At 41.2% G+C, this 23,460-nt stretch overlaps 1 protein-coding gene across 6 annotated transcripts in view; it reads left to right on the top strand.

Moving 5' to 3' along the window:
- NAPB (NSF attachment protein beta) overlaps window positions 1-23,460 on the top strand; it is a 50,366-nt gene that overhangs the window by 8,245 nt on the left and 18,661 nt on the right. For 3 of the 6 annotated variants that reach the window (XM_072736538.1, XM_072736537.1, XM_072736539.1), the window contains exons 2-6: window positions 13,149-13,257; window positions 16,136-16,215; window positions 19,053-19,169; window positions 21,000-21,046; window positions 21,198-21,275. In XM_072736538.1, the coding sequence (XP_072592639.1) occupies window positions 16,167-16,215; window positions 19,053-19,169; window positions 21,000-21,046; window positions 21,198-21,275 (291 nt within the window). In that variant the 5' untranslated portion in view covers window positions 13,149-13,257; window positions 16,136-16,166. The remainder of the gene's footprint in view (window positions 1-13,148; window positions 13,258-16,135; window positions 16,216-19,052; window positions 19,170-20,999; window positions 21,047-21,197; window positions 21,276-23,460) is intronic. The other 3 variants (XM_026002317.2, XM_072736541.1, XM_072736540.1) reach the window with 3 other exon arrangements.

Genomic DNA, 23,460 nt, shown 5'->3' with positions numbered 1-23,460 from the left:
CCACCTAATATATGTTTGGTGTTCATGCACACTTGCAAAGGCATACACTCTTACCAGAATATATGACTTGCTAGAGATCCCTGAGATCTAGGTATTGATTATGTTGTCAAGGCCTTTCATATCTGTGTTAATTTTTTAACTTGCTTTTTGACTTGCTTCGGAGTAAAAGGGATATAGTCATATCTCCTTTGATAAGTGTTTCTGTCTGGCATTTCTTGTCATTTCTGCTTTATAAAGGTGGCTACTGTGTTGGTAAATAGATGTTCACAATTAATATAATTTCATTATGGATTGTGTCTCTAGCATTAACAAATTAATTTCTTTCTTTCATTTGGTATTTTTCAGCCCAAATTCTGTCTTACCTGACACTGGAGTAGCAATCCTTGCTTTACTATTTGCATTTGCCTGCTTGAGAACTGTTTATGTAAGAGGATTATACATTCTGCCTGCTGCCATGTGACCTGTGCTGCCTGGCTCTGGGCAAAGTGCACTTCCCTCCCCATTGAGTCGTCCTGTCCCTGTGACTGACTTTGAGGGAGTAAGTGAAAGGGGGATGCATACTCTCTGAGCAGAGCTGCAGAGGCCATCCCTCTTTCAGCCGTGGTTCAAAAAAACAAAAAAACAAAAAACAACCCAGATAGGGCTACATTCCAGAATAGAGAGATAACACGTGAAGAAAGAACCCGCACAAGTGGCCTACAGTAACAGGTAAAGTGTGTGAGACAGGAGCTTTGGAGATTTGGGGATTATTTGTTGCAACAAATCAAACAAAAGTTGGTTGATATATGTGATATCCTTTGACCATCTCTTTAATCCTAAGCCTTTCAGAACAGCTTTATTTTAGTTGTATCTCTCCTGGTGAGCACATACATGGTTGGCTTTTGTTAGCAAATCTAAAAATCCATTTCCATTGTTTGTATGACTGAGATATGATTGGTTTTTAATTCTGTTGTCCTGCTTTCTTATATTTATTATGTCTTTATATTATGTATGATATTTTTTTTCTTCATGTGATCTCTTTGCTTTTTATTTAGGAAATGTATTTTTATTCTACTGGTAACTTTTATACTATGAACCTTTTTTAATGCCCTTAAATCTACTAGGCATCTAGTGTTTGATGTGGAAAACACCATTAGCCTTGTGCCAGTCCCTGAGCCTGTTCTAAATTTTCCTTTCTGTCCAGCATGTATGTGTGTGGGAGGGTAGGGCTCAGTTATTTGTACTTTGTTGGAACAGATGTCTCCATTTTATTTTTCTACTCTGTCTATACTGCTTTTTTTGTTTGTTTTATCTTAGATCTGTGATAAAACATTCAGTGCCACCACTACCAGCCTTTTTACTGATATTCGTCAGTCATCTCCATAGTTGGAAGCCAGTGTGATATATCTTAAGTTCTTGCTTCTGTCAGTGGTACTTAATGGTTGGCTGGGCTGGTCGTGTGATCTTTGGCTCTTAGGTTTACACATTTTTTTCCGCTTGAGTTGCTTCAAAAATATTGTTCTCTGTTGACTTGTTTTGTATGTTGCTGTTGAAGTCTGATTGAAGCTAACCTGCATTTCTTAATTTTGTAAGTGACTTAGCCTGGCAGCCTGGAGCTTTTCTTGACTTATAAAATCTAATAGTCTTTTTTTTTAAATTAATTTTTATTGGTGTTCAATTTACCAATATACAGAAAAACACCCATTGCTCATCCCGTCAAGTGTCCGCCTCAGTGCCCGTCACCCATTCCCCTCCACCCCCGCCCTCCTCCCCATCCACCACCCCTAGTTCGTTTCCCAGAGTTAGGAGTCTTTATGTTCTGTTTCCCTTCCTGGTATTTCCCAACATTTCTTTTCCCTTCCTTTATATTCCCTTTCACTATTTTTTATATTCCCCAAATGAATGAGAACATACACTGTTTGTCCTTCTCCGATTGACTTATTTCACTCAGCATAATACCCTCCAGTTCCATCCACGTTGAAGCAAATGGTGGGTATTTGTCGTTTCTAATGGCTGAGTAATATTCCATTGTATACATAAACCACATCTTCTTTATCCATTCATCTTTCGATGGACACCGAGGCTCCTTCCACAGTTTGGTTATTGTGGACATTTCTGCTAGAAACATCGGGGTGCAGGTGTCCCGGCGTTTCATTGCATCTGAATCTTTGGGGTAAATCCCCAACAGTGCAAATGCTGGGTCATAGGGCAGGTCTATTTTTAACTCTTTGAGGAACCTCCACACAGTTTTCCAGAGTGGCTGCACCAGTTCACATTCCCACCAACAGTGCAAGAGGTTTCCCTTTTCTCCACATCCTCTCCAACATTGGTTGTTTCCTGCCTTGTTAATTTTCACCATTCTCACTGGTGTGAGGTGGTATCTCGTTGTGGTTTTGATTTGTATTTCCCTGATGGCAAGTAATGCAGAGCATGTTCTCATGTGCATGTTGGCCATGTCCATGTCTTCCTCTGTGAGATTTCTCTTCTTTTGCCCATTTCATGATTGGATTGTTTGTTTCTTTGGTGTTGGGTTTAATAAGTTCTTTATAGATCTTGGAAACTAGACCTTTATCTGATACGTCATTTGTAAATATCTTCTCCCATTCTGTAGTTTGTCTTTTAGTTTTGTTGACTGTATCGTTTGCTGTGCAGAAGCTTCTTATCTTGATGAAGTCCCAATAGTTCATTTTTGCTTTTGTTTCTTTTGCCTTTGTGGATGTATCTTGCAAGAAGTTACTGTGGCCAAGTTCAAAAAGGGTGTTGCTTGTGTTCTCTTCTATGATTTTGATGGACTCTTGTCTCACATTTAGATCTCTCATCCATTTTGAGTTTATCTCTGTGTATGGTGAAAGAGAGTGGTCCAGTTTCATTCTTCTGCATGTGGATGTCCCATTTTCCCAACACCATTTATTGAAGAGACTGTCTTTCTTCCAATGGATAGCCTTTCCTCCTTTATCGAATATTAGTTGACCATAAAGTTCAGGGTCCACTTCTGGGTTTTCGATTCTGTTCCATCGATCTATGTGTCTGTTTTTGTGCCAGTACCACACTGTCTTGATGACCACAGCTTTGTAGTACAACCTGAAATCTGGCATTGTGATGCCCCCAGCTGTGGTTTTCTTTTTTAAAATTCCCCTGGCTATTCGGGGTCTTTTCTGATTCCACACACATCTTAAAATAATTTGTTCTAACTCTCTGAAGAAAGTCCATGGTATTTTGATAGGGATTGCATTAAACGTGTAAATTGCCCTGGGTAACATCGACATTTTTACAATATTAATTCTGCCAATCCATGAGCATGGAGTATCTTTCCATCTCTTTGTGTCTTCCTCAATTTCTTTCAGAAGTGTTCTATAGTTTTTAGGGTATAGGTCCTTTACCTCTTTGGTTAGCTTTATTCCTAGGTATCTTATGCTTTTGGGTGCAATTGTAAATGGGATTGACTCCTTAATTTCTCTTTCTTCAGTCTCATTGTTAGTGTATAGAAATGCCATTGATTTCTGGGCATTGATTTTGTATCCTGCCACGCTACCAAATTGCTGTATGAGTTCTAGCAATCTTGGGGTGGAGGCTTTTGGGTTTTCTATGTAGAGTATCATGTCATCGGCAAAGAGGGAGAGTTTGACTTCTTCTTTGCCAATTTGAATGCCTTTAATGTCTTTTTGTTGTCTGATTGCTGAGGCGAGGACTTCCAGTACTATGTTGAATAGCAGTGGTGAGAGTGGACATCCCTGTCTTGTTCCTGATCTTAGGGGAAAGGCTCCCAGTGCTTCCCCATTGAGAATGATATTTGCTGTGGGCTTTTCGTAGATGGCTTTTAAGATGTCGAGGAAAGTTCCCTCTATCCCAACACTCTGAAGTGTTTTGATCAGGAATGGATGCTGTATTTTGTCAAATGCTTTCTTTGCATCTAATGAGAGGATCATATGGTTCTTGGTTTTTCTCTTCCTGATATGATGAATCACATTGATGGTTTTACGTGTGTTGAACCAGCCTTGTGTCCCGGGGATAAATCCTACTTGGTCGTGGTGAATAATTTTCTAAATGTGTTGTTGGATCCTTTTGGCTAGTATCTTGTTGAGAATTTTTGCATCCATGTTCATCAGGGATATTGGTCTGTAATTCTCCTTTTTGGTGGGATCTTTGTCTGGTTTTGGAATTAAGGTGATGGTGGCCTCATAGAACAAATTTGGAAGTACTCCATCTCTTTCTATCTTTCCAAACAGCTTTAGTAGAATAGGTATGATTTCTTCTTTAAATGTTTGATAGAGTTCCCCTGGGAAGCCATCTGGCCCTGGACTCTTGTGTCTTGGGAGGTTTTTGATGACTGCTTCAATTTCCTCCCTGGTTATTGGCCTGTTCAGGTTTTCTATTTCTTCCTGCTCCAGTTTTGGTAGTTTGTGGCTTTCCAGGAATGCGTCCATTTCTTCTAGATTTCCTAATTTATTGGCATACAGCTGTTCATAATATGTTTTTAAAATCGTTTGTATTTCCTTGGTGTTGGTAGTGATCTCTCCTTTCTCATTCATGATTTTATTACTTTGAGTCTTCTCTCTCTTCTTTTTAATAAGGTTGGCTAATGGTTTATCTATCTTATTAATTCTTTCAAAGAACCAACTCCTGGTTCTGTTGATCTGTTCCACAGTTCTTTTGGTCTCGATTTCATTTAGTTCTGCTCGAATTTTAATTAACTGTCTTCTTCTGCTGGGGGTGGGGTCCATTTGTTGCTTTTTCTCTAGTTCCTTTATGTGTAAGCTGAGCTTTTGAATTTGAGTTCTTTCCAGTTTTTGAATGTATGCTTGTATTGCGATGTATTTCCCCCTCAGGACTGCTTTTGCTGCATCCCAAAGATTTTGAACGGTTGTATCTTCATTCTCATTAGTTTCCATGAATCTTTTTAATTCTTCCTTAATTTCCTGGTTGACCTTTTCATCTTTTAGCAGGATGGTCCTTAACCTCCACGTGTTTGTGGTCCTTCCAAACTTCTTGTTGTGATTAAGTTCTAATTTCAAGGCATTATGGTCTGAGCATATACAGGGGACTATCCCGATCTTTTGGTATCGGTTCAGACCCGATTTGTGACCCAGTATGTGGTCTATTCTGGAGAAAGTTCCATGTGCACTTGAGAAGAATGTGTATTCAGTTGAGTTTGGATGTAAAGTTCTGTAGATACCTGTGAAATCCATCTGGTCCAGTGTATCATTTAAAGCTCTCGTTTCTTTGGAGATGTTGTGCTTAGAAGACCTATCGAGGGTAGAAAGAGCTAGATTGAAGTCACCAAGTATAAGTGTATTATTATCAAAGTATTTCTTGAGTTTGGTTATTAATTGGATTAAATATTTGGCAGCTCCCACATTCGGGGCATATATAATTGGATTAAATATTTGGCAGCTCCCACATTCGGGGCATATATATTGAGGATTGTTAAGTCCTCTTGTTGGATAGATCCTTTGAGTATGAGATAGTGTCCCTCTTCATCTCTCACTATAGTCTTCGGGGTAAATTTTAATTTATCTGATATAAGGATGGCTACCCCTGCTTTCTTTTGAGGACCAGTTGAATGGTAAATGGTTCTCCAACCTTTTATTTTCAGGTTGTAGGTGTCCTTCTGTCTAAAATGAGTCTCTTGTAGACAGCAAATAGATGGGTCCTGCTTTTTTATCCAGTCTGAAACCCTGCGCCTTTTGATGGGGTCATTAAGCCGGTTCACGTTCAGAGTTACTATTGAGAGATATGAGTTTAGTGTCATCATATCTATTCAGTCCTTGTTTTTGGGATTGTTCCACTGAACTTCTTCTTAAAGGGGAATTTTAAGAGTCCCCCTTAAAATTTCTTGCAGAGCTGGTTTGGAGGTCACATATTCTTTCAGTTCCTGCTTGTCTTGGAAGCTCTTTATCTCTCCTTCCATTTTGAATAAGAGCCTTGCTGGATAAAGTATTCTTGGTTGCATGTTCTTCTCATTTAGGACCCTGAATATATCCTGCCAGCCCTTTCTGGCCTGCCAGGTCTCTGTCGAGAGGTCTGCTGTTACCCTAATATTCCTCCCCATAAAAGTCAGGGACTTTTTGTCTCTTGCTGCTTTAAGGATCTTCTCCTTATCTTTGGAATTTGCAAGCTTCACTATTAAATGTCGAGGTGTTGAACGGTTTTTGTTGATTTTAGGGGGGGATCTCTCTATTTCCTGGATCTGAATGCCTGTTTCCCTTCCCAGATTCGGAAAGTTTTCAGCTAGGATTTGTTCAAATACATATTCTCGCCCTCTGGCCCTTTCTGCGCCCTCGGGAACCCCAATTAAACGTAGGTTTTTCTTCCTCAGGCTGTCATTTATCTCCCTTAATCTATCCTCATGGTCGTTTAATTGTCAGTCTCTTTTTTCCTCAGTTTCTCTCTTTGCCATCAACTTGTCTTCTATGTCACTCACTCGTTCTTCCACCTTGTTAAGCCTCGTCGTTAGGACTTCTAGCTTGGATTGCATCTCATTTAATTGATTTTTAATTTCTGCCTGGTTGGATCTAAATTCTGCAGTCATGAAGTCTCTTGAGTCCTTTATGGTTTTTTCTAGAGCCACCAGGAGCTGTATAATAGTGCTTCTGAATTGGCTTTCTGACATTGAATTGTAATCCAGATTTTGTAACTCTGTGGGAGAGAGGGCTGTTTCTGATTCTTTTTTTTGAGGTGAGGTTTTCCTTCTAGTTATTTTGCTCAGTGCAGAGTGGCCAAAAACAAGTTGTATTGGGAAAAGGAGAAAAATAGAAGGAAAGAAAAGAGAAAAAGAAAAAAGAGAAAGAAGGAAAAAAGGAAAAAAGAGAAGAAAAAGAGAAAGAAAAAGAAAGGAGGGAAAAAAAGGGGTGGGGTGGGGGAAGCAATCAGAAATCAAAAAGAAAGAGAGAGAAAAAAAAAAACAAAACAAAAACAAAAACACATGGGGGAGTATCTTCCGATTCTGTGTACTTTAAGTCCCTTGACTTCCCCTGGAACTGGTCCGTCTGGCTGGTCTTCTGGGGGAGGGGCCTGCTGTGCTGATTCTCAGGTGTTAGCACTTGGGGGAGCTGCTCTGCCCCTGCCTGGTGCAGGGCTCAGTGGGGGTTGTTCACCCCGTGAGGCCCCGGGAGGAAGCCACAGTCGCGGGGGCAGCTCTGGGACCCTGGAGTCAGCCCCCGCAGTAGCTCCGGGGCTCTCCGTCTGCAGGGCCTGGGGGCTCCGGGCGGGGCCGCTGATCTGCTCAGTTCCAGGCAGGAGCGTCCTTGCCGTCCTGGGCCCTCCCGGCCTCTGCCTGTCCCGGCGCCCTGTGCTCCGGGGCCTGCGCTGTTGGATTCGCGCTTCCGCCCCGCAGCCCCCTCCGCGGAGCCGCCGCCCGAGCCCCTCCGAGCTGCTCCGGGTCCCGCGGTGCGTGCTGCAGCCCTTAGGGAGCTCGGCGCACTCTCCCGGGGCGCAGGTGCCTGTTAGTGTCCCCGGGAGCCCGAGGGCGTCCCCGCCCTCCTGGGTCCTGCTCCACCTCCCTGTGGGCCCCTTTCCGCGGGGAAGGTTGGTGCAGCTCCTGCTCCTCCGGGACGGGGCTCTCCTGTCCTGGGGACACTCGCCCCGGCCTCAGTCCGGCTCCTCGCGGGCCCCTCCCCCTTGGAGGCCTTTTGTGTCTTTATTTCTTTTTCCCCGTCTTCCTACCTTGATAGAAGCGCGAACTCTTCTCACTGTAGCGTTCCAGCTGGTCTCTCCTAAATCTCAGGCCGAATTCGTAGATTTTCAGGATGATTTGAAGGTTATCTAGGTAATTTGGTGGGGACAGGTGACTTGGGGACCCTACTCTTTCGCCTTCTTGCCCCGCCTCCAAAATCTAATAGTCTTACTAGATGTGGTTCACTGGGTCAGTTTTCCCAGTCATGGCAGGCTCTTTCAGTATTTAGATTTACATTTTCTTTTGTTTCCAAAAAATTTTCTGAAATTATAGTTTCAAATATTATTTCAGTGTTTTGTTTTGTTTTACTCCCCTTTTCAGGGACTCCAGTTACTTCTCCTATCACTTATTCTTGGCTCCTTTTCCCTCTCTTATTTCCATTTCCTTGGCTGTTTTCATTTTTCTCCTCAGTGTCAGTAGAGTCAGTTCTCCCCATAGGTATGTTATAGCTAAGATTTCATTTTTGAGATGATTTGGTCTTTTTCTTTCCTTCTAAATTTTGAAACAGGAGTTCATGGTCTTATTTTTTTGTGTTCACATAGGGAAGGAAGAACTTTATCTTGTTCTCTACTCTCCTAGGTCCTCCAGACAAACAAGGAAAAAATAGTTTATTGAACATGAGCAGCACTGATATCTCTCAAAGGGGTGATTAGAACTTGGGCTCATAGCATCTTGACAAAACACAATGTATTTGTAGGGAAGGTTTTAGGCTTCCAAGGTCAGCAAACTGGGAAACAAAGGAGTAAGGTTTGTTTGTGCAGGTCCATCTCTGTATAAACTTTCTATCTGCTTCAAGACCATAAAATTTCCCCAAGAGAGGGGATTTATGGCAGTTGTTGTTCTTTAGAAGTTTCTGCATTCTGTCAGATAGGGGAAACTCTAAGAAGCCATCTTTCTGTATCTGCTATTCTCATTTTCCTCTGGCTCAAATAATCTTTAGGCCAAAGTGGTGTATTTTGTTGGGGGGGATATTCATGCTCTTGTATTCTGAGTTTTGAACTTTTGACCTGTGATGTAGTTTCATATCTGTAAATGTTTAATAAAATTTAAATTATATGGGATTGATTTCCTCTGCCTTATGGTAGTTTGGGGGAACATTTTTGTCAGCTGCAAAGTTTTTCTTCTTACGTAGCAGCTTTGTATGGATGCTGCTTGCCTTCTGTTCAGTGTGTCTAGGAGTTTCTTGGGCTCGTAATACCATGTGTTTCTGTGATGGGAGATGAGGGGTTTGGGTGCTTTTATGGATTTCTTAGTTTGAATGCCCTCTTCTGTTGATACCATTAAGAATTTTTTTGGTGAAAAGGAAGGGGTAGGTAGGGGCTTGGTGTGACTCCCCAGTGTTGTGATACTTCTTTGTGTCATAATACTCTTAGTTTATTTCTGCCATTGGTTTTCTTTCCCTTCGGTACGAAGCTTCCATGGAGCTGCCTCTGCCTCTGCTAGAAGCAGGGTCTTCAGGAGACTACTACCTCTAGCCAAGTTCCCCTTCTCGTCCCCAGTTCCAGGGCTCCCGGTTCTCTCGGTCTTCTACCTGCCCTCTGTATTCCCCCACTGCAGCCCTTCTTGCTAGGGTGTTGCTGTCCACAAACTGCTGTTGTGGGACCCTGCTGCCCCCTCCCCCTTCTGCTCATGCATTTCCTCCTGACTCCCAGCTGTGCTGGTTTGGGGGTTTTATTTCTCCAATTATCTTGTCGAATTCTGTCTCCTAGTTTTGCTGTTGGCATGGATTACAGCTGGTTGTATTTGCTGCTTGCTGATCTGAGTTTGGAGGACAGGTTGGTATTTAGGCAGCCACCATTATCCTGTGGATTCAGTTTTCACCAGGTTTTCCTACAGATTGAGAGTCAGTTTGAAGATTGAATTTTATATAGATTTTTATAAAGGTTGAAATTAAATATAAAAGCTTGTTGTGGCAAGTAATGTTGTATATGTCATTTCTGTCTGTTCTTAGCTTTCTTGTATATTTAAGTATCTTGATTTGTTTGATTAATAGGTTCAACTACACATTTTCCCATCCATATCAAGTCAAGGCATTGGGAGTATTACCAGAATAAAGGCGAACTAGCTTTCTTTGCTGTACATGTTCTCATAAACTTTATTTCAGGAAGTTATGCTTAAACACAGATACTTTTGTCAGCCATTCCTTAAATGTCTCAGATTGTTTCCTGTGTCTGAGAATCTATGATAGTTTCTTTCTTAAATAAGTAGAAATAAGGTGAAAAGTTCTCAAAATGGAATCCAGAGTCCATGGCAGAATGCCAAGACTGTGCTGGTGGTAAAGCTATGATCCTCCTGCTTGGCTTCTGTAGGCTGCTCTCGTGGAATTTCTCAGAGGCCCAAGAGGGGCTGCCTACTCTGAGCTGGCAGCACTAAGCTAATAAATGACAGCATTCCTCTGTAGGTAGTCTGACCTTGTCCAAAGCCTGTGTCCTTTCCACCCTAATACTGGTTCCTGGAAAAACAAAGGACCTCAGTCTAGCGGTATTACAGGCATTTGGAATAAGAGTTCAAGGTAGCTTGATGAAGTGTTACCTCCCTGGGGCCCGTGCTGTAGATACTTCTGCTTTTTGCATTCCATGAAAGAAGTTGGACTATTTAGAAATATGTTAAACCCAGCAGTAAATTCATCTTGAAATAGTTGTATTTATTTATGAAAATTTAAGCTTTTAGAATCTGGAAATTATAGAAATGAAGTACAGATGAAAATAAATTGCTTATGGAAGGTAAAAAATAGAATAAATAGTTCTATGTGGCTGTGATGTTGTGATATAATAAAAATATATATATTTGTTCTTTATCCTTGGTTCCTCACACAGAACTTGTAAAGCCCTTGTGCCATCCTCAGTGGTGAAGATGAGAGAAGCATCTTCTGTATCATAATAGGCCCCTTTCAACAATACTAAAGTTTATGCAAATGAGGTGACTGTTGTTGGTCCCTCCCTGGGTGGCTTCGGATGAGGACTGGTTGTCAGAGGAGCCAACCATGTAATTAGAGGGTTGGAACTTTGAGCCCCACTCCCAAACCTCCCAGGAGAGAAGAGGGTTTGGGGTTTGAGTTAATCACCAATGGTCAGTGAATCAGTTGTGCCTGTGTAGTGAAGAATCTCCCCAGAATCTTAAATGTTGGGTTCAGAGAACTTCTGGGTGGTGAACATGTGGAGGTGTTAGACTGCGATACCCCTGGGGAGGGCATAGGATACTCCAGAACTCTCTTCCTATATTCCTTACCCTGTGCCTCTCTTCCATTAGCTGTTTCTGAGTTGTATCATTTGTGATCATAAGTAAAGTGTTTCCCTAAGTTCTGTGAGTTCTAGCATTAATCAAATTTGAGGAAGGGGTTGTGGGAACTCTTGATTTTTAGCCAAGTTAGAGATGTGAGTACCTTGAAGACCGACTACTTGAGACTGTTGTCTGAAGTGGAGGTAGTTGTGTGGGACTGAACCCTTAACCTGTGGGATCTGCACTGGCTCTGGGTAGTGTCACCATTCAATTGAATTATAGGACACCTAGCTGGTGGCTGCAGAGAACTAGAGAATTGCTTGATATGAAAAACTCACACATTTGGTGTCAGAAGTGCTGTGAGTAGAGAAACAGTGTTTCTATTAATGGTGGAGATGTTTTAAAGAGTTTGAGTTTTTCTTTCCTTTTTCTGGATACTTTTTGTGTTTGCTTTTTATTTTGAATGACAAATGGGAAAACTCAAAAAACTGTAATGTGGGTAGTTTCTTCCATCCAGTGGTCAAGCATTGTTAGTGAGACTCATGTGCCAGGTCCTGTGCTGGTCTCTATCACCAGAGGCAGCCTAAGGGCTAATGTTACTCATAAATAGTGTAAATAAGGAGCTGTCCTGGTTGGTGGGCTTTTCCACCAGGGATCCCAGGCACTCCAAAAAGTGATCCTTTTTTGTAGACCCCTGACATAGTTTGACATCCCTTCAGGATATTCGGATGACAGAGTTGAATTGCGTCTGTAGTTCTGCTTTCATGTTATCACAGCACTGTCAGTGACACCGATATTTTTTTATGACATATATATTTTTTAAAGATTTTATTTGTTTCAGAGAGAGCACAAGCAGGGAGGAAAGGCAGAAGGAGAGAGAGAAGCAGAGTCCCCACTGAGCAGGGAGCTTGACGTGGGCCTTGATCCCAGGATCCTGGGTTCATGACTTGAGCCGAAGGCAGGTGCTTACCCAACTGAGCCACCCAGGTGCCCTCTTTATGGTATTTTATATTTCTACTCTGAGAAATTCTCTTATGAGATTTCTGCTGTGCTACTCTTGTGATTTAAAAAGCAGCTTTATTTCTACCTCAGCAGCTTCCTCCTTTTCTTTTGGGTACATCTCGTGACACGTGTGCTGTTAGTCCCTGTGATTCTACTTTAACATCCCCCTCTTCCCACCCACAGTCTTAGAAGAGCATGTACTGATGGTTGCCAGTGTTTTATAGCACCTTGAAATAGCTCTTATTCTGGATAAAGAAAAACCAAGACTAGATTCTTTGAGGATTAATTGGTTTTTAAAAGATCAATGATTTGTCTATGTGTAGATGTTATTGGAGCTCTTTGAAATAATGGGCTGTAATTTCCCAGGCTGGTTGCTCTTGCCCCACCAGCATCTGAGTAGGAACACACAGGGTGGGATTGTGAAGAGAGCAGGGACTTGCGGGCTGGGCACAACTCTATGGTTCACTTGGCTTCTGGTGGGACATGTGGCTCTGACCACATTTCTTCAGTGGAACATGTGAGGTGGGGTGGGCTTCCAGCCCTGAAATTAAATATTTTTCTTCAACATTCTGATCTCCTCGTAGTGTTTTCTGACACTTACTGATCTCAGTGAATATTTCATGAATAAGCATGGTCAAAAAGGAGAGGCAGTCAGCCTTGACCTTGGAGTTGAGGACTGGTGGGGTTAGCTGGGGCTGCATGGGTGAGGTGGTGATGATGGTGGTGGAGGTGATGATGGTGGTGATAGTGGTTCTTACGCAGGCTGGTCACTGTTTACTTTCGTGGTGGAGAAAGCATTTTCTTCAAGTTCATGGTAGCACAGTCTCCCCAGGTAGTTAAATTGGATCAGTTCAGCTTTGCTTTTTATTTTTTAATTTTTTTAATTTTTTTTAATTTTTAATTTTTTTATTATTTATTTTTATTATTATTTTTTTTTACAGTTCAGCTTTTCTTAATGTCAGTCAGGTGCCCTGTATTTATATTGTATCACTTTATAAGGTAGATTTCCTCACAGAAACGTGTTTCTCATTTTAAGGAACCTGTACCTTATTTATGGGAGCTCTGAGTAACAATCATTTGAATTATTTGAACGTGAATTCTGAATATTTGTCCTTAAAACTCATAAAAATTAACTTTCACATGAATGGAACACAGTAGGCTTTGGGATGATTTCAGAAGTATATTTTTTCATGAATTGTTAAGGTTATGTTGTGTTTATGATAAGTGAGTTTCTCTAGTGCTTTTAAAATGATTACTTCTCGTGATTCTGTTTTAGGAGAGGTGAAGGGTCCTAAGTCTTTACAAAAATATATTCGTTGTTATAATACCACTGAACTTGACGTCAGGTGTCAGCTCCACTACTGACCTTGGCTGGATGACCTTGGGTGAGCCATTGACCTCCAGATACAATTTTCTTTTTCTTCTTTTTTTTTTTTTTAATTTTATTTATTTATTTGCGAGAAAGAGCATGTGTAAGCACAAGAAGGGGGTGCAGAGTAGAGGTAGTGGGAAAGAGAAGAAGGTTGTCTGCTGAGCAAGGAGCCCTATGCCGGGCTCAATCCCAGGACCCCAGGATCATGACCTGAGCCAAAGGCAGATGCCCAGATAGAATTTTCTCTTCCGTCAAATGGAGTTAGCATCTTTCATGGTGGCTGTAATAATGATGAAAATCACATAACATATGTGGAAATATTCAGCATAAAACCTAGTGTAATGTAGGCATTCTATTATTCCTAGCTGAATTTGTCTCCAAAAATAATAGGGTAAAGTACATTTTAATTAAGCTAGTTTTATTTGGAAACCTTTAATAAGAATGATTGAACTATAATTACAGTGCAAGATTCCTGGTATACTTTAGGAAAATAAGACAAGAAAGTGGTAAGCCTTTGGTAGCTGCAAGGAGTTATGGTTAACATCAAAAACTTAGGTTAGGAATTTTCCATTGGGATAATTAGCTAATTTTTTTTTAAATATATAAAGGTGTCATTAAAAGAAAACTGCTTATTCTGACACTACATTTTTGGTTTGGCTTGTTGCCATCCTGTCATTTGCTGTATGACATAGCCCCCAAAGTTTTTTTTTTATGTGTGGGGAAGGAAGTACTGTGGCTTCAGATATAATTCACATACCATGTAACTCTTCCATTTAAGTATCCAATTCAGTAGTTTTTAGCATAGTGACAAAAAGCTGTGCATCCATGCTATCGATGAGTTTTAGAACATTCTCATCACCACAGAAACTCTGCTCTCCTTCCCCCTCCCATTTTTCTCCAACACTAGGCAACCACTAATCTTTTTCTGTCTGTATAGATTTGCCTACTCTGAGCTTTTCAAATAAGTGAAATCATACAATATGCTCATGGCTTATTTCACTTAATGTAATGTTTTCAAGGCTTTTCCATATTAGAGCATGTATCAGTACTTCATTTCTTTTTATTGTCCAATATTCCATTGTATGCATATGCTATATTTTTATTTATTTTTTCATCAGTTGATGGACATTTAGGGTGTTCTTGCTTTTTGGCAGTTATGAATAATGCAGTGAATATATACAAGGTTTTGTGTGGACATAACCTTTTCATTTCTCTTGGGTGTGTACCAAGAAGCAGAATTGCTAGATTATATAGTAACTATGTTTAATCTTTTGAGCAACTGCCAAACTAAACCATTTTACATTTGTACAGGCAATATAGGAGGGTTCCAGTTTTTATCCATCCTCCCTTACATTTGTTATTCTCTCTCTTTTGATTCCAGCCATCCTTGTGGGTGTGAATGAGATCCCTCGTGGGATCTCATTTGTGGTTTTGATTTGCATTTCCCTGACGGCTAATGATGTTGAATATCTTTTCATGTACTTATTAGCTGTTTATATATCTTCTTTGAAGAAATGTCTGATCTGATCCTTTTTAATTGTGTTACTAGTCTTTCAATACTGAGTTGTAAGAGTTCATTATATATTCCAGATATAAGTCCCTTATCAGACAGGTCCCTTATTTGTACATATATTCCCAAAAGTTTTTATGCCTTCAGTACATGAATCTAATTATAATAATCGTCCTGATTGAGTACCTACTCTGGGTCAAGCCCTGCAATGGCAACTGTGTATGAATTATTTCCTTTGATCTTTATAATGACTCCACAAGTATAGATCATATTATCCACTATTTACACATGCAAAAACGGAGGCCCAGTGAAGTTAAAGAACTGGCCTGGGGTAAGATGCAGGTCATACTTGAGCCTCAGTGTATTGCACTGGGACGTGTATTGACACAGAGCTGCCTACGCCCCTCTGCCAGAGCCTCTTTGAGTTTCTGGCATATGTGTATGTGCTCACTCTCCCAAGAGTCAGCATGACCTCCCCTTTCTCTTGGTCCTTATGTCCTTAAATCACTCTGAATTCCTTGTGTGCACTGCACAGAGTGCCTTGTTTTCATTCTGTGGTATGTTTATAGTGGCCATAGACAAGGCAGAGAAACATTTATAGAGGGGCCTTCATTTAGCTTATAAAGAACAAGGTTGAATTAGAAAACTCTGGTGCAAGTTACAGAGGATTATTTTTGCCTTTGTGTAAGAAGAAATGTCTGACAGCTAATTATCCCTCAGTGGAATCAGCTGTCTAGTGGAGAACTTTCCAGAACACTATGTATTCAAGTAGCAGTAGAGAGTTTCTTCCTCTCTGGATATTGTAAAATGCATTTCCACATGGGGTGAGGGGCTGGACATTGTGGTCCCTTACACAGTAGAGAAGAGCTTTTCTCCTGCCAGAGGTAATAAGATAGCAAACAACATGGCACTTCTTTTATGATCTGGCTTCCGTTTTTGTTTTTAAAGTCTGAATAAACATAGTGCTAAACTCTTCAGAATTAATAGGGTAAAAATGTCTTTAACATTCAAAATTTAATCTCATTTGAATAATGCACTTCTTATTTCTCCAATTGACCTTAAAACTTCAGTTCCCATGCATGAAAAGGACTCTGGTTATGGGTGTAGGTTCTGAGATAAGCCAGATCTGTATTTGAGTCCCAGTTCTGAGCATTCTTGCTGTGTGACCTTGAGCTAGTTACTTTACTTTTGTATGCCAGTTTCCTTATTTGGAAAATAGGGGTAATAAGAGTGTACCCTTTGAGCGAGCAGCTGTTAAGATTGTGTAGTTGCATAGCACATAGTAGGTGCTCATTAAATACTTATTATTTGGGGATGGAGAACTAGAGATGTGTATGGTTGCTAATAGTAAAACTTCACCTTGTTTTTAAATTTTTCTCAGAGGAAACACAAAAATAGAAGAGGCTTGTGAAATGTATACCAGAGCTGCAAATATGTTCAAGATGGCTAAAAATTGGAGTGGTATGTATAAAGTTTTTATTTGTTTGCTTTTCAGGCAAATAACTTTAAGAAATCATCTCAAAGGAGGAAATGACTATTTGTATATCCTCCTGTTGGCTGAGACAGGTGTGCCTGTCGGAATAACTGGTGTGGCCACCATGGTCTGAGAGAAAAGAACCTTGATCTAAGTATACAGACTATTTTTTTTTATATCTAAACATTGGTTGAGAATTTTTTTTTACTGTGAGAACAGCTCTGTGTAAGGTTCCATTGAGAAATGTGACAGTGAGAGTGTTATTTTTATAAACCCCCAAAAAATTATTGTCACTTTTTAAAATAATGCCTTTTATCCAGTGAAATTACACATAGCGAAATCAGTTCTAAAACAGTGGAATTGTTTTATTGGTCTGAGAAAGGATAACTTTCCAACACTGATTTTGAGAAACAAATTCATCCCCTGCCATGAAAAAGGAGCTTGTTGACAGGGTATCTCTGTAGTGAAAATGGAGACTGCCTTCAGCTCCAGTGGGTCTCTATCCCTGGCCTGCATCTACTACATGATCTAAAGCAGGGCCTTTGTTCTCTACAAATCCATTTCTCCATCTGTTTTTCTCCCTCCCAGCTTTATTGAGATATAATGTACATATAACCTTGTGTAAGTTTGGGATATATACTCTGTTGATTTACCCATTAAGGCTGACACTTTAAAAGCATTTTAGTAAGAAATTTCTGTAGAAATATATGAACCTGAAAGGTCCTTTCTGATTAAAATTCATTTATAGGTTTAGTTTTAGGTTAAAAGGGTATGTTTTCAAAATGTACTTATACCTGATTTATAACACATTGAAAACAGTTGAGGAGAAAAGCGCATTGTTTCAGTATTTGCATCTTTTGTATGGTATGAGGGTATGGTCTAAGGATAGATTTGCATGTCCTAATGAGAATGGCCAACATATGCTGAACAAGAGCCAGGCTGTTGGAAGCAGTTTACTTGGGAGGTCCAAGCTATTACTGTCCTCTTCTGAGGCAGAGCCCATCAGAGCTGCCATTTGGTTAGCTGCTGCTACAGGTACTCACATGCCTGTGCACTCCCCTCCCTGGCAGCAGCCTTGGCCCCTCCTCCAGCATCACCAACCCCACGATTCAATAGTGTAAAGGTTGAAGCCTGGTAGGTGGGGGTGCTCCAGTCCTAGCTCCAGCTGGGGGCCAGCTTTGTCTCTGATTGCTCAGTGCCTCTGCCACACTGATGGCTGAGTATTTTCAGCACTGCCTTGGTACTCTTTTTGTCTGGCACAGGGTCAGAGTTGAGCCTGCGTAGGCTGGATCAGGAGTTTGTACTGCTTCTTTTCCCTCAGGTGGCAGTCCAGAAGCCTGAGTAGGAATTGTGTGGTTACCTCTGGGAGAGGGATCAGAACAAGGGATAATAGCCAAAGCTTTGTGGAATTGACTGCTTTATTTCTTAATACCAGCGGTGCGTATTTTGGCCCACGATTTTCTGTACTTTTCTCAGTGTTTTTGAGATGACTAAAAACATTTTTTTTTAAGCATCAAAAGGTCTTACGATATTCTTCATCATGTTTTTCCTAGTGGAAGGATTTCTTTCCTGTCCATTCCTGTTAGTGCTTCCCTATTCCAGACCTTACTGAGCTGTGTCTCCACAGGCCTTGTGCTTCCCAGTCTGTGGTGGTTCTCTCTGAGCCAAGAACCTCATGACAGTGGGGGTTCATCCTTGTTCAGGTTCTTTGTGCTGACATTTACAGCCTTCCAGAATTGGCCCAATGGTGTCTTCAGCCTTCATCTCCCCTGCCCATTGTGTTCATCCCTCCTGCAGGCAGCATGGGCTTGTCACTAGCCTGTGTTCCCAGCTTCTTCTTGCCTACGGGCATTTGTTCTTTGTGTGACTCCTGTGCTAGAGATTCCTTCCCTCATTCTTTTCTGCCACTCCAGAATCTACAGTCTCTGATCGAAACTTTTTCTGAGGGATCCCTGGGTGGCGCAGCGGTTTGGCGCCTGCCTTTGGCCCAGGGCACGATCCTGGAGACCCGGGATCGAATCCCACGTCGGGCTCCCGGTGCATGGAGCCTGCTTCTCCCTCTGCCTATGTCTCTGCCTCTCTCTCTCTCTCTCTCTGTAACTATCATAAATAAATAAATTTTAAAAAAAGAAACTTTTTCTGAAAAACATTAAGTGCATGAAACTTTCACAGTGTACCTTGTCCCAACAGAAACCTGGACAGCACCTTGTAACCAAATCCATCCATCATCCTGTAGGGAATGTGCAATTCTTCACACCAAGTGGAAGATAAAAACAGGTTATACCTCATGTGAAGATCAGTCAGATTTTGTTAAAACTTAAGAAACTGAGTTTTGGAGTTGTGAGCCTAATTTTCACTCTTTGAGATACTTACTTTGTCTAAGAAGCTTCCATTAGCACTTTCTTCAACAGTGACAGCCAAATCCAGTGGACACTGAGATAGTAAGATGATCAAATAAGCATCCTTACTTTGGTGTTTTACCTTTCTTTAAGCACTTGTGGCCTGAAGCCCCAATCAGTGTTTAGTATCTGCTGGAGGACAGAGTTGAACATGACTGGCTTTAGTACTTAATGGAGGCCTGTTGCCCAGGTGCCACTTGGGAGATCTCCTAGGACTAAGAGAAGCTTTTGTCACCATTCAACTTGCTTCTGGTTTTCTTACACACACATCTGAGATGCACTTGATCACATTTACCTGTGCTTCTGACTGGAATGCTTTTCATTGACAAGGAACTTTTCTAGGAGTAGGCCCAACACTTAGAGCACAGGCCACTCTGGGAACACTTGCTATTCTGTGACTAATTGTAGTGACTTGTCTTCTTCAGCTGCAGGAAATGCATTTTGTCAGGCAGCCAAGCTCCATATGCAGCTTCAGAGCAAGCATGACTCTGCCACCAGCTTCGTGGATGCTGGCAATGCTTACAAGAAGGCAGACCCTCAAGGTAAGATGTTCTCCATCTCTGTGCAACTAATAAGACTGTAGGGTTGATGTCGGCGGCCTTTTTCACGGGGTGCACTTCTGGACCTTGGAGTCTTGGTAAAAAGAAGTTTTTGTGCTTTGGGGTAGTAGAGATTTTAGTAACTGTAGGGATTTTTCCATAATCATTTTGAACTTTTATGAGGAAAAATTATGTTCAATTCGTCATGGCTATTTACTTGATAGCACTGTTTTCTTAAATGCCACTTATAGTGCATTTTGGAGAATGTTTTGGAAATTAGCTTTAATTTTATCTATATCTTCTTATTACCTTAATTTTATGAATGTATTATAACTCATTAAAGAAAACTAATGGTTCCTCACTTTTAAATACCTGGTGCATTTTAAGATCCAGTTAATGGCAGATTATAACATCTGATAGTTAAAAACAACTTACACAGTATTCATCTAAAAAGTGTTTTTTGAAGTGCTGATTTTGAAGAAAGAATGAACTTGGGTATTTAAAGTGGCAAAATTTTGCAAATGTTATTTCTTTTTTAGTTAAGATTATACACTTAAAAAGCACTAACTTCTCTGCAGCACATGCACTGGTAGCTGTGGAGTCTCTGTTTTTTTTCTTTTAGCAGTGCATTTTAACACAGAAATCCCAACTTTTATTATGAATGTATCGTTGAGAATGAAGATGCCTCGAGGGCTTTTATATAAAGATTAATCACATTGTTTCTGAATGTGAAAAACTGGACATGGCCTAAATGAACAGCAAGGATAGAATGATAAAATTATAATGCATCAGTATTCTAGAATATGGTACAAGCATTAAAGTCCTTGGATTCAGAGCATCTTCAGTGACCTGGTAAATGTCCACAATGGTAACCAAAGAGCCTCATGAGAATTGAGGTCTCAAATTTACAAAAAAAAAATGTGTGCATGTGGAACTGCATCCAGAAAACACTAGAAGGAAAAGTGCATCAAAATACTAGCAGTGGGTTTGAGTGGCATCATGGATAGTGTATATATTTCTGTATCTATTTCTTTAAGGATGTAACAATCCACATTTCTTAGGGAGGAAGTTGCTTTTAATTTTTTAATATGTGTACTTTTCTAATTCTTCAATCAGACCTTTTGTCTTTGCTATTGCCTTTAAAGCAAAAGCAATAAATTTGGAGCTGTCACTCACATGTCAACATTATAAACACCACCCTTTTGTGACAGGAAATTTGTTGGCTCAGTGTTTTAGAAAATTCATAGAATTTATTAGGAATATCCCATACTACATTTGTTTTCTTCCTTTTGGCATATATTAGTACACTAAAAGTTAGCATCTTTTAACATTGTATGAAATGTTAACTTGCCTTAGGAGTTGTTCAGATATTTTAAATTGCTTTTGATTTTGGTTCCATGAAGAGTCAAGTCTATTGAAATGATCTTCCTTGTGAAGGACTGTCTTCCAGAATTCAAGTATATATACGTGATATCAGTAAAAAATGCATTTGCATTTATGTTTTAGCAACTAGAGCTGATCCGTGTTGATGACAGCCGGCATGGTTTTATATGCAGTCTTGGCCCTGGATGGAGTTTTTCACTGTCAGGTTGAGAGTATTGAGCCAGTCCTACTCCAGCTCTAGTTCCCTTAATTTCACTACACCTCCTAGGGACTGAGCATATTGAGGAATCTGGCCTTGTGTGTGATTTCTACTTGCTTTTTACTAACTCACCTGCCTGCATTTTACCCCAAATGCAACCTCTTTAACATTCTAATAGCAGCTAGGCTCCCCGGAACCCTCTTTGACTGAATGGATTTTTTCATTGTTTTTCTTAAATGCCTTCGCTTCAGAGGCTATCAACTGCTTAAACGCAGCCATCGACATTTACACAGACATGGTAAGACACTGCCTTGCTTGAGCAGCTGTGGGGTGGAGTCCTGGAGATGGTTTACAGTAGTACTTTTGTTGTTGTTTTTTTGCTTCCCAAAGGGATTGGCATTCAAAGACATAAAAGCAGAACGTGACTCTGTTTCGTTTTTTCCCCTTAGGGAAGGTTTACAATCGCAGCCAAGCACCACATCACCATCGCGGAGATCTATGAGACTGAACTGGTAGACATCGAGAAGGTAAGCCAGGGTGTGATTCCTCCACAGCTGGGTGCAAGGCAGATAAATGACATGATTTGGGGAGCCCTACCCCTTCCAGCAGAGTTGAGTGGTGCAGAATCATCAGATGTTTTCACATGGAGACTGGGGGCCTAACAGGCTGAGGACTGGATGGGCTTCTGGTGTGAATGCCTTCTATCTGAGAGCTGGGTAAGAGTTCCCAAGCCTCCTTATTATCTCTGTTCTGGGTGATTTGTGTTAGGATGGCAATATTAGCAGAAGTCTTCCTCTTGGTTGCCAAGGCCTCTGCAGCCCCATAAAGGAAACTTCAGGGCTATGGGCTCATGCACACCTTCATATTCAGGCCCTGACCTGGAAGAGGAAGGTTGCTAAGCACTGGCTTGGACACACCTGTTTCATGTAGGTCTGGTTTTCTGAGCTGTAGTAGTAAAAGAAAAGAGGCAGAAAAAATTGCTCAGTGAGCAACTGTTTCCCAGGCTCCGTCTTTACTGGCATGCTGTGAGTTTCACTGCTTTTCAGCTTTACAACACACAGGCCCTTTTATGGATGTGGAAGTTAGGGCTTGGAAGGACTCTGCAGCCTGGGACGACTCAGGTTGGAACCAGCAGAACTTAGGCAAAGCTGGCCCAAGTGCGGAGCTTCCTCCTGTTTCAAGCTGTCTTCTCAGTCATGGGATCACTAGCAGGGCTCAGGGCACCTCAGCAAGAGGAAGACGTTTGTCAGACTCCAGAGGTTGCTTTGGCCCAGACTGGAGACAGAGGTTTGTGTTACGTCCTGAGTACTGCAGAAGACAGGAGGTGTGAGTGAGAAGGAGAAACAGTAGTGCAGGCCATCAGTCATTCCTGCCAGGCTAATGAACACCAGCCATGCTTTTAGGATTATAGCTGTGTCCTATACATGATCAGGACATTCCCTGAGCCCCCTGTAGCCTCAGACAGACATCGCCCTTCCTCTCTTTCATCTCATGTCTTTTCTCGGCTTCTGGCATAAGTGCCTGATGATGCCTCCTCTTCTCCCCACCCTCTAGTGTGGGGCACCCTGGGGTGGATTCCTTGTCTTTTCTCAGTCCACATTGCTCCCCTGTTACTGTCTCTGCACTCATTATCACAGCTTTACAGATTATCTGTATGCCAGTGGCTCGCAAGTGTGTCTGCAGCCCAGACCTCTTTCCAAACATCAGATTCCTATACCCTCCTGTCTGCCAACCATTGCCTCCAACCCGGTGTGTCTGAGTCAGAATTCTGATACCCTGTTGTCATGTTCCCCTCCAAACACAGGCATCCTTGCTTCCTCTCTTTCTCTACATCCAGCCTGTGGGTAATATCTGGGGTGCTATCCTCCAAACTTCCAAGTCTGGGCACCACTCACTACCCTGTTGTCAGCTTTGCCTAGATCTCTGCAAGGAGCCTCCAGATTGGCCTCCCTCCTTCTTCTCCTGCTGGAGTTCTGAGCCTTGGGCACAGGGTCCTCAGCATTCAATCCTTTTGGATTCACTCTTCCTCTGCTTTTGTGCATTTTCACAGAGAAAGGGGGCTTTATACTGAAAAATAGCTTATTAACCAAAATCCCAGTGGACCGTCAAGGGAGTAGGTGTAATATGTCAGCCACTTGGAATTTAGCAAGATGGCTACTATTGCCAACATGAGAAATTTTCTCCTGATATAAAATGATAATTTGATATACATTACCCTGGGTTTTTTTTTTTTTTTTTTTCGGACCAATATCTATTATTTATTGGCAATTTGCAAAGCACTGTGCAACACATCACATGGATTACCTCAACCGTTTCTCAGGGGAGCTGTATGAGGTAGATACTGCATCCACACCTTAGAGAATACAACAGCATCAGAAAAAGAAGACCCTTGCCAGTGATCTCACTTCTAGGGTGAAGGCAAACCACAATATGCTGCTAATCTGTATCACACACCAGCATAAGCTGCCAGGGATAAAACCTATACTCATGTATAAGAGATCCCTGTTTCCAAAGAGAAACAGAACCCCTTTGTTTTAGAATCACATAGTACCAATGTCATCACTGTCTGAAAAAAGCATCTCTAAATTACTCTTCCAGTTCACCGATTCTAAAGTGTTTTCAGAAATGGCATTATCAAAGACCTGCCTAAGTCCCCTAACACAAAACACACAAGTGGGATTTTATCTAGTTAGTGCAAATTTCACTTTTAGG

The sequence above is a fragment of the Vulpes vulpes genome, chromosome 14 (genome assembly GCF_048418805.1).
Source record: "Vulpes vulpes isolate BD-2025 chromosome 14, VulVul3, whole genome shotgun sequence".
NCBI lineage: Eukaryota > Metazoa > Chordata > Mammalia > Carnivora > Canidae > Vulpes > Vulpes vulpes.
Note: the sequence above shows the minus strand (reverse complement) of the source record. Positions and strands in the feature narration are given on the sequence as shown.